The sequence below is a fragment of the Sturnus vulgaris genome, chromosome 14 (assembly GCF_052056855.1).
Source record: "Sturnus vulgaris isolate bStuVul1 chromosome 14, bStuVul1.hap1, whole genome shotgun sequence".
NCBI classification, from domain to species: Eukaryota; Metazoa; Chordata; class Aves; order Passeriformes; family Sturnidae; genus Sturnus; species Sturnus vulgaris.
In genome coordinates this window covers 3,225,747-3,239,284 of record NC_142256.1, presented here as the reverse complement: position 1 = coordinate 3,239,284, position 13,538 = coordinate 3,225,747, and the positions used below count along the sequence as shown (strand labels likewise).

The following is a 13,538-nucleotide window of genomic DNA, read 5'->3' as shown; positions in this document are numbered from 1 at the left end:
AAGTTAATTGCATTTTGGTCTGCCATTAGATAACAAGTGACACGACTTCCTTCTGACATAACTCATCAGCTTTCTGTCTTTGGAGCAGAGAGGAGATGGCAGCATTTAGGAGTCCTCCAAAGCCCAGCCTGATTTCAGCACCAGGCAGAGTTATTCCCAGATATCCAATCCATTTCAATCCTGTGTATTCCAATTCCTGCCCCTGTGGGTCAGGAGCCCAGCAGGAACATTTGCTGGGAGTCTACAGGGTGTTGAAAATCTCCTGTTGTGTGGCCAAACCAAACCCTAATAACTCAAGAGATCTGCAGGCTGGGGGTTAAATTAAACAAATACCTTTACAATAAAATACCTTTACAATAAAATACTTATCCAATAAAATACAAATACTTATACAATAAACAAATGAAACAGATGCTCTCAAGCTTCTCCCTGTCCCCAGTGACAACTTTAATACCTGGCAAATTGCAAGGCAGAGCATCCATGGAATTGTCTGACACGAGCCAATGGAACTGAGCAACAAGAAGAGAATTCCATAAATAAACAGTGAGGCAAAGTTGTGGTTGCATTGCTCATGTCAGGGCCGTTTATCTGCAGACAAACTGTGTGTGTAGAGGATGGACAGCTGCCAAATCTGTAGGATACATCAGGAGTTTCCACTCATGTTTGTCTCTGGACAATGAGGAAAAACTTAGTTGTGAAAGCAGAGGGTGCTGCAGTTTTTGTTGAAGTTCTCAGGGTTACTCTTTATTTTAGAATTTCTGCTCTGCCACTCCACAGGTTTGGTTTCAATGCCTTGTGCAGGTCTGAAAGCACAGCAACAGCAGCTTTGTTCTATAAACTCTGCAGCAATCATAGAACCCAAGCTCACTCCAGACATACCAGACGTGGGGGGCTGGCTCTTACAGCTCAGGCTCACTTCCCAAAGCTGGAGATGCAAACCTGCTGTGGAAAAGCAGCCCGTGAAATCAGACCCTGAATTAACCAGCCCGTGTCCCACTGCAGCTGATCAGAGCTGCAGATGTGTGTCGTGTCCGAATTTGGCTGCACGAGAGCCTCATGACAGATGTGCAGAACATCAGCACACATTCCCCACAGCAGAGAGCTGCACGGTGGGTAATTCACAGGTGGAGCCTCCAGGCTGTTCCTGGGGCTGTGCACTGAGCACAAACCAGTGCTCCACTCCAGCCGGTGCTCTGAACACCTGGGATCCTTCCAGAACCAGCAAAAATGTGAATTTATTTATTTATTTTAATATGCTGACACTAGTTCTGTCAGCCAGTGGCAATCAATATCTGCAGCTTGTGGGAAACCTGAGGCTCTTGACAGGTTCCAGATTCAGAGGCAAGAAAGCACAACTTGTAAAGCCCCAGCAGGGCAGATTTACCCTTTCCAGCTGAAAGGAGCTCTGTGTGTCCATCCATGCTGCTCTCTCTGCTGCACCACCCCAAAACCATCACACACACTGTTCCTGACCTGGATCTGCTATTTTCCTATTCATGGCTTTTGCTGCCCTCCCTCCAGTTGCTGTGTCTGGCTCCTGGCTGTTGGTTTGTTCCCAAAACTGGACCAGGAACTGGCTCTGCTTTCTTCCTAAAGCACCCCTGTGAGCAGCTGCTGGGGTGCAGAAGTGAGAATAAAATGAATGCAATGAATTCCACAATTATTTGATGAACTGTTGACTATTCAGATTTGGTTTAGGGTCATTAAAATGTAACTTGATGCTACTTTAAACACATATGAAGTCCACACACGAAGTGCTTGGGCACTGCCTGACTTTTAATTCTCCCAGGCACATTCAAGTCGTTCTGAGCTGAGATTTGGGCAGTGCTGGGATGAGTCTGGGACTGAGGCTCCTTCCCAAGAGCTGCAGTTAAAGGGTCCTGAGCAAAGTTCAGCAGCTCAAAAGCCACTCTCACACTGGAATCCTTTTGAGAACCCCTCAATTATCCAGGCTTCCTGCAATTAATTGCTCAGAAACCAAGGTTGACAGAACGTTATTTTTAAGGCAGCTTATGACAAAAAGAACCTTTTGAGTTCTCCACAACCCTTGCTGTTCCTCGAGGTCCCCTTGTGATACAAATCTTCTCAGGGTTCTCCTGCTTTTAACCCTGAGGCTGCTCCACGTGATGGAATTTGCTCTGTCCCACCCTCCATCACCTGGAACAAGGGAACACAGGAGACAAAAGCAGCTGGAATGCTGCAAAGCACTGCCCTTGACCAGTCCCCGGGTCGGGAATGTTTAAGGGCTGGGGAATATAAAAGGGATTTTGCCCTGCACTGCCTGAGCATGTTCAACACACGCTCTCGCTTTCAGGATCGGTTTAAATTAGAGTCTGTCAGAGATTATTCAGTATTTCATCCCTTATTTATGCTTCAAGAAAAGTCATAGCCTTCAGTTCTGCTTTCAGAAAAGTCAAATTTTTACTGACCTGTGTCAGAACAATGAGGAAGGATATTACTGTGTGTACAGGACAGGTGTCTTTACAAGTAAGAGGTCTGTAGTGCACTGAAATGTGGTGAGCTGAAAGGACAGGGCAGCAGAGCAGGAATTACTCCTAAATCTACTTTGGAAACACAGAGTTATCTAAAACACCTATCTCAGCTCCCTCATCCAGTCAGCAAAATATCACTGCCTTACAGGGTGCCACAGAGGGAAATTGATGGAGGTAAATTGATATTTTTATATATTTGCTTCTTAAAGAAATAATTTTGACCATTAATTACGGAGCCAGGGTGGGTAAATCCCGATGTTTGTTCCCAACAGGAGGAGAGCTGTCAGCAGGAGCAAGGAATCCATCCTGTCTGACCACGAGACTGTCAAGTACCAGCCAGCAGTGCAGGTGGAAGAGGACACCATGGACTTCCCCCTGGAGGACTCTGTCCTGCTCCCCATGGATCCCAACCTGGAATGCCACAGCCCCCCTCCAGATTACAACTCTGTCATCCACTACTCGGCCCCCCCAGTGTAAGCAGCGTCCCCAGCACTGGCTGCACTCAGCCCTGCCAGCTTCTCCTGTGTCCCCAGGGAGCCTGGGCCCGACAGAAGGGAATTCTGCTGGGATAATGCTTCACTTGTTTCTTCTGGCACATCTCAGATGTGATTAGAAACAATTTAAGAGCATCTTCTCTCTACTCTTTAAGGCCTATTGCAAGATGTGCAGTGAATTAATAACATTCTGTCTGCCAGAGTCCTGGCAGAGCTGTAACCCTGAGCTGCTGCCACTCCTTCCCCTGCCTGGGGCTGCTCATTGGCACTGCCAGGTTCCTGCACTCCCATTTCACTCCAGGAGGGTCATGCCAAGCTGGCTGGGAACACCACATTCAAGGTGCTGGCCCTGACACATCCTGCAGGGATTGGTTAGGCCAGTGCTGGAAGGGCTCTGTTGAAAAGAGCAGACGAATGTTTTGGACTTGGAGAAAAGCTGAAATTGAAACACCCTTCCTACCTTGGGATTTCACCTCCCGGAGATATTTCTGAAATATTTTGCAATCCAAGGTGTTTTGGTTGCAATTTGGATTTAATAATTTCCCTTGCCCAGAGGATATACTCCTAAAGATGGCATAGCCCAGAGCAAGCTGGTAGTGCTCGTGTGCCTGCTCTTTCGAGCCAGCAGGGCACACGGTGTGCTTAAATGTGATGCCCTGGGCTTTCCCCTTGTTCAAACAGCAGTTTATTCTGCAGACATGCAATAGGGAGCCTTGCTGGAGATGCATCTGTAATGGTCTGCAAGGCAAAATCACTGCCTCAAGTAAGAACCGTCTCAACCCGAATTTCCCAGCTCACACACACAGACATTTGTGTGAATGTGCAGAAAACTCTCATTACCAGCACGAGAGTGACACAAAAACTCACACACACCCTTGAGGCACCAGCAGGGCAGCAGCATTTTTATGTTTCCTTTCTGCACACAGGCTATTTACTGAAACAACACACAAAACAAAAAAAAAAATGCATTTCCTCTGGATTCTGTGGCGGATGCCCAAGGGTCTGACCCTGGGGTTTCTCTCCCTGTTAAGCCCATGTGACACAGGTTTATCTCTGACTGTCTTGCCAAGGTAAATACTGGTATCACAGGCAAAGCCCTTCCTGGGTTCAGGGTAATTCAAAGCTTTTGTTGCAGCAGGACTGAAAGGATCCCAAATTGTCGAATGTGAGACATTCACAGTGGGTTTGGCCCTGCCCCAGAGCTGAGTGTGGCAGGGACTGTCACAGGTGTGCCCAGGTGCCCCGTGTGCCCTGTGCATCATCACAGCAGCCTCACAAATCAGTAAATAATCCTTAGCCTTTCACGTGCTCTGTAACAATCAGAGTTGACTTTAATATTTAGGAAGGGAAAGGTCTCCAGGTTGCAAGGAGAAAAAACCAGGATGAGCGAGATGTTGACTAACAGCGAGGGCTGTAACCTCCTGAGTTACAAACTGATCCATAAATGGCTCCCTGTGCACTTCCTCCCAGCTCTGCACAACCCTTTCCTTTTCTTCCTTTGATTTGACTTCTTCAGCAGAAAAAGAATTTTTCTTCATGATTCAGACTAGAGGGGGATGAAATCCAAGCCTTGCAAAACGATGATGTTACCTTGGCAAAGACAGCTGCACACCCTGGCAGCAGCAAAGGAAGTTTTCTGCATGAGTGCTTGCAGTGGGCTACGCTGAAGGAATCACAAACAAGCCTCAGGTATTATCAAAGGGGAAAACAAATCTCCAAACCCCACACCACGTTAACTGTGAACTCTCAAGCATCTGAAGGATGGGCTCTGGGGAACTGCACTCCTTCTTCTCCTTGACTTCAGAGTCTCTTATTAATCACCTGCAGTCCCTCCACAGCCCCCTGCTCGTAGTGCACCTGCTAGAAAGGTGTGGGCTCTAGTTGCTTTATGGTCATTTTGCACTGCTTTGTATTTTAGTACCTATGTATTAAGTAGAGCTGGTCATAGAAGAGAAGAAACTACTGGGAAAGAATTCTGATGAGCCCCAGGAAGCTCGTTGGATTGGTTTTTCATCCAACACTATTAGCTATCTATAGCTCTGATCAAGTCATCAATCAGTTCTTGTGGAAATAAATTATTGGTGAAGCAAAGGAAAAGAAGGTGCAGACAGTGTGTGTGGCGCTGCTCTTGATGGCTCAGCTGGAGATTTTTGTTACTGCACCTTGAGCTGGAGGGTGAGAAAACAGCATGGAAAAACCTTCACTTAGGAACTTTGAAATGTAGGAACAAAGGCTGCACGTGTGCTCTGTGTTTTGAGGAAGAATGGGTGAACTGAGCACTGGCCTCCCCTTCTCTGAAGGATGAGCTGCAGGGGCTTCTCCAAGAGCAGAGAGAAGCACAGGAGAGCCTTTGGGGAGTGGAGCCCAGCAGACTGTGGGGAGCCAGAGCCCTTCTGGCTCTCAGTTACAACCATCAGCCTTTCTGTGCCCCCTGAGGTGGTGAAACAGGGCACAGGCTGCTGTGCTCCAGATGTTTCAACCCCTGGATGCACTGACAGCCCCAGAACTGAGGGCTCCTCTGCAGTGGCAAATCGAGAACGTCGTGAGCAGATCCAGCAATGGAAGGGACTGATGGATGTTTGGGCAGCTGTTTTCAATGTTAATGAGTGAAAGATTTTATCCTCCTTATAGTAAATGTAACAAGCAAAAGTATTGCCTGAAAAGTATTATTGAACATATTCTATTTTATGTACTAATATTTTGTTTGTCCTTCTCTCACCTCCCTTAATTTAATTATTGTTCTCTTCTTCCAATGATGTATATAATGTACTCTGTAGCAACAAATATAGTCATTCATTTATATGGTAAAATTTGTAACATTTTAGTCCAAGGGGAAAGAAATACCCAGATGTAACAGAGTTAAGTATTGTACTAAACATTTCACTAATGCTTGCAGGCCAGGCTCCAGTTTACAGTGCCCCAGCAGTGCCATGGCACAGCAGCTCTCTTGGCTGGGAGTGTCTCTGCCTCTCTCTTCTTCTCCACGTTATTTCGTTTCAGTTAGGAAACAGGAATCTGGAGGGATTTGGCAGGTTTATCTCATTCCTGGAAGCATCACCACGTGCAGCTTGTGTTAAAGGTGAGGGATTTCCACTGGCTGGGTTTTTATTGAAGCCTGGTGGACTGGCTAGAGGATCAGAAGGAGTAAATTGCTTAAATGATGTGATGTTTATTATTTTTTCAGACTTCTCAGGGATTCTTACTCGACTCCTGTCTGCCAGCTGCTTTCTCTAACCTGAGCTCAGTGGGATCTGTACTAACATGTACCTTTGTTTCCTTTGATGGTGCTCACTCCTTCTGGTTCTGTGCTTCTGGAAGCCCAGAGAATCAGGGCAAAGGAGCTCAGAGTTCTCCATGGAATTGTGTTGTCTCTTCTCCAACAATCACCTCCCACTCAGGTGTCCAAGTGCCTTCACCTGCATCTTCTTGTTCAGGCTGGTGGTTGTAACAATCTCCTCTTTTCTCTACTTTTCATCTGTTTCTTGTAATTTGCTCTCCCAGTCTCTTTGGATTGCTTTGCTCTGCCTTTTCCATAAGATCAGGTGTAGGATCATTTCACTGCTGTTTATCCTGTGCTTGCAGAGGCTGAACTAGACAATCTAAAGTGAGATTTTCACATTAAATCCTCAATATATAGCCAAGGAAAACTAGTTTGTATTAGTTTGCCAGGAAGTCTCTTTGTGTCCTTCCCTGAATGGGAGAAGCTTTTTAATCTACTGATTTTTCAATATTTGTGTCTGGAGCAAAATGAAGGCTGGTGACTGTGTGAATCTGATCCTTCCCAGAGTCCTTTCCTCAAACAATGAGGTTTCTGTAAGGTTCTCCCAAGTTATCCCCACAAGAAGGGGATCCCCAGAAAGATGTATCCCAGGTATCTGCTTGGGATATCAAGGAAGTCAGATAAAACTCAAAATCTGAGTAATGGTGTCAAACAAACCCCTGACTGCTGCAGTGATCACACTCAGGGCTCCTGCACACCTCAGCTGCTGTGCTTGGCACAATCCCTGCTCCACTCACCTGCTTGGCAAATGCCAGGAGTATCCCAGACTATCCAGGTGTTTGTCTCACTGGATTTGCTCTCCTGTACACTGCAGGAATGTCACTGCCATGTAAGCCTGGATCTGGCCAGGCTGGCTCATGATTTATCCCCTCACTGGTCCTTCATGTCCTGCCTCACTTGGCAGATTCCATCTGGCCTATCCCAGCTCTGGGGATGTGCCCTAAATCCCACCAGCACCAAGGGGACACACCAGGAACTGTTTGCAAGCAAAAACTACAGAGCAAGATAAGCATTATCTGGTTTCCCTGAACACAGGAATTGCTCAGGATCAATATCAGACTCACAGAGGTTTTTTTCATATCATACAGTGAATGAAAAACACAAAAGGCAGCAATAATTCTTTTTTTCCCTCCCTGAAAATGTAATGGCCAGATGCTGGGATCCATTTTCCTGGGTTTTTACTGCATCTTACAAAAGAACAGAAAGAATTTTGCCAAAGTCACGACACCAGCACCATCTTAACTAAAATTCAGGGAGGAATTTGGGATTTGGCCCTCTCAGGAGTCAGGCAGTGTACAGGAGACTGTGGAGGTGTTGAGCCCAAGCACTGGGTGGTTTGTTTGACATTGTTATTTCCATTTTTGTGAACAAAGAATGGAAAACTTGCTGGCCCAGGTCAGCTGGGACCACAAGGGTTAGAGGGAGAGCAAAGTGGGATGCACTGAGCAGCGTTCTGCTCTCCTGGTAGCACTCAATTCATTTTCCCTTGGACCTTGAGTTGTCAAAGCAGCCACTGAAAACTGGGGGAAAAGAGTAACTTGGGACCTACAGAAATAAACAAAGGAAAACTGGGAAAAGCCAGGAACTTGGGACTTCCAGAAATAAACCAAGTGCCATGTTCAAACCACCAAGGAATTCCATGCCATGTTCCTGTCTGTCTGAAGAATGTATGCACTGAAAACAACGCTTTCTTATGTAGTCGAAAATTGTACTGTATCTATTAACCAAAAAAATAAAAAGATTCTATATTTATACAGCCCAGGGCTCCTTTGTGTCATCTCTTGGTTTGAAAAGTGTTGTCCTTGAAGCAGAATAAAAATAAATAATGCAACAGTTTTGAGAGATTTTTGCAAGGCATAGATCTCATCCAAATTTCTACAGGGGATTCCAAAGTTAGGACAGAGGCTGCCACACTGCTCAGAGTGAGCTGCCCACTGCATTTGCTCAAAAGATCCACAGACCTCTGAAAAAAAGGGGCAATTTGGTGGAGAAATGCACCAATCCAAGAACAGCCCATGGAACACAGACATTGTGTCTGGTTACTTTTAAAGCATCTCAATAAAAGGGGCTGAGAGAGAAGAGAGAATCACAATTCTGCCTTCTAAGGACAGCCCATGGTCACCAAAGTGTGAGAGGACAGAAATCTGCAAAGACAATCTACAGAACACGAGGGCATCTGGGGCCTGCTCAGCCCCAGAATTCCAGAGGTTCTGCTGGATTTGGCTTGCCATAATATTCGAAAATGAACACCATTAAACAAATACTTCCGAATGCATTATTGAATTCTCTTTTGAACAAACTCTGCACCGTTGAAATCCAGAATATTCCATGCTCTCCATTGGTAGTGAAGGTTTAACATTCAGAATGCCAAAGGAAAAATTCTCCCAGCTCCATCCAAATGCAGCAGACCTGCTGCCATTTTCCTCACCAGCTGCCTGTTTTTTCTGGAATACCATTCCCATTCCTCTTTCCACTTTGGTGGCACAGCGGGTAACTACCAGCAGAAAAAATAATGAGTTGGTTTTTTTTTAACACAGTGACAAATACCAGTTTCTACTCATGGCTTAAAATAAATACTGGTATTAGAATACAAAAAAAAAGAAGTGTCTTAGAGTTTCAGAGCCATTCTTCCATTAGCAGCCTTAAAAGTTATCAGGCTGTGTATTTTGCCAGTCACATTAAAAACTATGAAGCACTCAAGTCACTTCAAACATTTTAGTTTCTCTTCATTCCCTGTTCCAAACAGTCCTAGAAATAAGTGTCTAAATTATACATGTCATTTGAAATGCAGCAATCTCCTTTCATCCCCATAATGAGCAGGAACATTCTTCTCTGTAAACGAAAGAATGTTTTAGTTCCTTATGTAAGGCATGAGTCACCGGGAGCCGCCTTCCCGCGGAAACCGGCCGATTAAACAGGGCAAGCAAAATATACAAAATTAACTCTGATTTGCTTTTAGCACTAAATGTGAATTATTAATCACACCCAGCTTGAGTTACACTTGTGGAAGGGACCTGGAACAGAGACTAGACCCAGCAAAAGGGATTAAATAGGAATTTATTGAAAGGATTCACCTTGGGCAGTGCAAGAGCCCGGCTGGGGCTGCACCCAAATCAAATCCCAGAAGGATCCTGGTCACAAGTTTTACACTTTTATAAATTTTGGATCATTTACACATTGGGGTCAATTATCAGTATCAGCCCATTTCCCCTCACTGTTGTTTCTGATTTTTGGGTACCAGTTGTCATTGATTCTCCAGCTAGAAAGGAATTGTTTTGTCACTAACAGAACTCACTCACACCTAACATGAAATTTTAGAGTTACACACTAAGCAGCAGAGATTCTGAAAAATATAAAAGCTAAAACCCAAGGCATCACTACAGCAAGGCTCAGGAAGGAATTTGGGGGAAAAGGACAACGTTGGGAATGCAGAAATGGAAGCTTTGCTCGTAGGTCTCAGCCTGGGGATGTAACTTCTCCATCCCTTGCTTTTGCTGGATGGGATGGAAAAGATTTTTGTTTTTACAGCAGCAGCACGTAGAGAGGCCAGGTCAGAAAATCTCAGCCTAAAGTATCGGATCTTGGTGGCTTTGGGTGATAAGAATCCCAGGAGAAAATAGAGACTAGCAAGAGAAAGATTCAGGATTAAGATACACAGATTTGGTGGTGCTGACATTAGAAAGCTGAGAAGAGAATCCAGCTGATTTCCAGTCAGGTCCTTTTTCCTTCCTCCCATAATCAGACTTAACTTGAGAGGGTTTATAAAGTGCAAAGGTTTAGGAAGAGTAGAAAATGCTGTTCCTTTTCAGTGCTTTGGACACACTGAGGCATGAGCAGTAGCTGATCATGTTGTGTCAGAACCTTTCAATATCTCACAGCTTCCAGAGGCTCCCAGCACACATTCCATGGCCAGGTCGTGGTGGCACAGGGAATGTCCCCTGCTGGCTGCACTGGGATGGGCTGGCTCTGTGTGGAGAGTGGAAGAAGCCCTGCAAGGACCAGGAAATAACCAGCACAGTGAGTGATGAGTGGCAGCTCTTCCTACAAATGAGATTCATTAAAACTCCAAGAGGAGAAACTGCTGTGTCTGAACTCCTCCAGGGGCTTAGGATCCAGAGCTGAATCCCAGGAAATCATAACTGTGTCAGTTCACCTCACTCCCTCCATGAGGTACCAAGTGAGACCTGTCTGCTCCTCTCCTCTCTGCAGGCAGTGAGCATTTTACTCCACCTCTGCACCAACCACAGGGGCAGAGTAACGTGGCTTCTAAATACTCCTGCTCCAGATTTCCTCAAGGAGCCTTTCAGAGAGGGCTGTGGCTCCCAGGAAGTAACAGGACTGAAGCTGTCATAATACCAGATGTCAGGATAATGAAATAAATGAGGAGAGCCTCCCATATTCTTGCTGGGAGTTTGTCCCTCATGATGCTCACCCTGAGGATGTGATCCACACAGAATCCCTGGGGCTGATTCCAGCCTCTTCTTCACTGAGCAGAAATAACACCCAGTAAAGAAGAAATATTTCCTCTGAGCCTTAAACTGTTCACCTTCTGGGGCAAGAGATTTTTCTTCAAAGTGTGAGCTGACCACAGAGGAAATTAAGAGATGGAGTTATTGTGTCAGACATTCCCAGGCCTGTGAGCACACAGAAGGAGCTTTGGTTGAAGTGAGAACTCACAGCACTGTGTGAAAAATGAGTAATCCTTATAACCCAGCAGAGGAAAGGGTAGGAATAGATGTCCACAGGGTGCTCTTGGCTGAATCCATGGTAAGGATGCTAAGGGTTAAGGCTTTGCATACTTGTAGGGCAAACTGCAGCTCCACACGTGCTTTAGTCAGTTCAGTGATTTCATTCAGAGTGATCTGACCCATCCAAACAAAGGCAAAAATACTCCTTCAAATATTAAAGAGTGACATCAGGAACCTTATGACACTAACTGAGGACAACTCCTGCACTTGAGAAGGACTAAATCCTCTCTGTGACACGTCTGCTCAAGTTTGGACCTCTTGAGGTCCTTTCCAGGCTGAATATTCCAACAGCCAGGTCTGAGTCATTGTTTCATCCTGGCAGGCAGTAAATCACCAGGATAAGCCCCAAACCTCTCAGGCCTGGCCTTTCCAAACACTGGAGATGGGGTTGGTGACTCACCTGGAGCCTCAGCAGAGCTCTGGGAATCCTGGAAAATGGAACCTGCTAATAATTAACGACTTTTTTTGTCTGCATCCAAACAAAAGATTAGCAACACTGATCTCACATAGCAAAGTGAAACAAAACAAATGACATTCTTCTTGTGTAAAGACAAGCCTAAGTTGGCTTTTCTGTGAAAACTCCCAGGCAATTTTATCTCACAGCTTCATAGACACTCGTGTGCCTTTTGCTTTTTCCTCCTGCTCCTCTGCTTCACTTGTCATTTAACAAACAGCCCTCAGTGCTCTCTCCTGACAGAACTGATGCATTTATCACATCTAAACAGTGATATTAGACATTAGCTACTCATGTCCACTCTATTAATTGTGAGCTGTCCACTTCCCCAAATCTCTTTCAGGGAAGAAAATTCACAATGCCATGATCCTCTGGAAAGTCAAGTCTCCAAAATCAAATGAAATTCCTGAAATCATTACGGACAGTTTTTAAAAACCTGAGTCTTCTCCTTTGCAGACAAAGCAGGAATTTTTCTCTCTGATGTCATGTGGGGGAAAGAGGCCCAAGCACCTGTCAATAATACACTGATCCTTGTCTGAGTCAGACACGATGAGTGTTCCTCCTTTTACCACGATTTTTTTCTGCTCATAGCTGTTACAGTGAAAACTTTGTAATTTCTGGTTTTTCCCTCTTGTCTTTCTTTCTTCCCCTGTAACGTTGTTAAAGAAAAATTCAAGCCTGACAGCAGGCAGGATCAAAGAGACCAGGAGCATAATGAACTCCTTGTTTTTCCACTACAGAAAACTCATCCCTGGAACTCCCATAAGTAGGGCTGTGCCTTCTGCCCTTGCAGGAGGAGCAGAATTAGCAGGACTTTTTAAAGCTTGGACTGCACACTCAGTGATCCTCAGGGCCAACAGAACAAACCTGGACGCTCATCTTGGAGCAGCAGTTGTTATTTTTAAACTGGACCATTGTCACAGTGAATTCCTCAAAATCCCAAAGGTTAAGTTGTTTTTCATAACTATGCATTAAAAAAACCAAACCAAAACAACAGGGGGGAAAAAAAAGCCAACAACCAACCAAGAACTTTATTATTTTCTGAGAGAGTTTTGACCTTTTATTCATGTATATTTTTCAAAGCCAGCCCTGCACTGTTTATGCTCCAAGCTAGAATGTCACAAGCCATCTTAGCAGGGAGCAGAGCCACACAGACAAGCGGGGTAAGGCAAGGAGAGCAGGTGGAAGGGGTGAGAAGCAGCAATGTGGGGGATCAGGGTAATGGGTTCCTTCATGTTGTCTGCTGGAACGTCTGGGATGGACAGGACTGCATTCCCCTCTTCCCTCAAAGCCTCTGAAACAAGCACCAAACTCCCTCCTGAATGTCAAGATCAAAGTGCAACACGATTTTCCAGCTCCAGGAGGAAGGGCAGGAGGGTGGAGTGGAGCCAAGCCCTCGTCTCCCCAAGCACTGAAAGAGCTGCATCCCAATGTGGCTGTCACCAATGACTCCTCTCCTGGCTGATGGATTGCTTCTGAATCCAAACTGCTCTGGAGGTTACAGCAGCAATTCCTCCTGCTGTCAGGATGACTCAGGGCCAGCTCAGACACTGAGACTTATTGACTCAGCATCCCTCCTCTGCTGAATGAGATTTTCCTCTGTGCTGATGAAACACTCTTTGGCCTTGATGTTAGTCTCTGAATCTGTGAGATCCTAGATGCCTTCAGGATGTTGTAATAAATGGGAAGTGCCAACAGGTTGCAAAAGTGAGGTTGTCTCCTCCTTCTCCTTCTCCTTCTCCTTCTCCTTCTCCTTCTCCTTCTCCTTCTCCTTCTCCTTCTCCTTCTCCTTCTCCTTCTCCTTCTCCTTCTCCTTCTCCTTCTCCTTCTCCTTCTCCTTCTCCTTCTCCTTCTCCTTCTCTTCTTCTCCCTCTTCCTCTTCTTTTTTTTTTTTGCATTTGGACCATTATTTCCTTCCAGGAAGGAAAAGGCAGGAGCTGAGTAGAAAATAGGTGCTGTTCTTCAAGTGATGCTCTGGAGCTGGCCATGGTGCATTGATTCTGCTCTGGGGTAAAGACCTGCATCTTACTGGGGCCAGGCCCTGCATCAAACCTCCTTAAAGAGCCACAG

General features: G+C 45.5%; 1 protein-coding gene across 3 annotated transcripts in view; it reads left to right on the top strand.

The window, feature by feature from the left end:
* LOC106853713 (vascular endothelial growth factor receptor kdr-like) overlaps positions 1-8,022 on the top strand; it is a 134,207-nt gene extending 126,185 nt beyond the window's left edge. For all 3 annotated transcript variants that reach the window (XM_014877140.2, XM_014877139.2, XM_088172974.1), the window contains one exon: positions 2,765-8,022. In XM_014877140.2, coding sequence (XP_014732626.2) covers positions 2,765-2,969 — 205 coding nt within the window. In that variant the 3' untranslated portion in view covers positions 2,970-8,022. The remainder of the gene's footprint in view (positions 1-2,764) is intronic.
* The last annotated feature ends 5,516 nt before the right edge of the window (positions 8,023-13,538 follow it).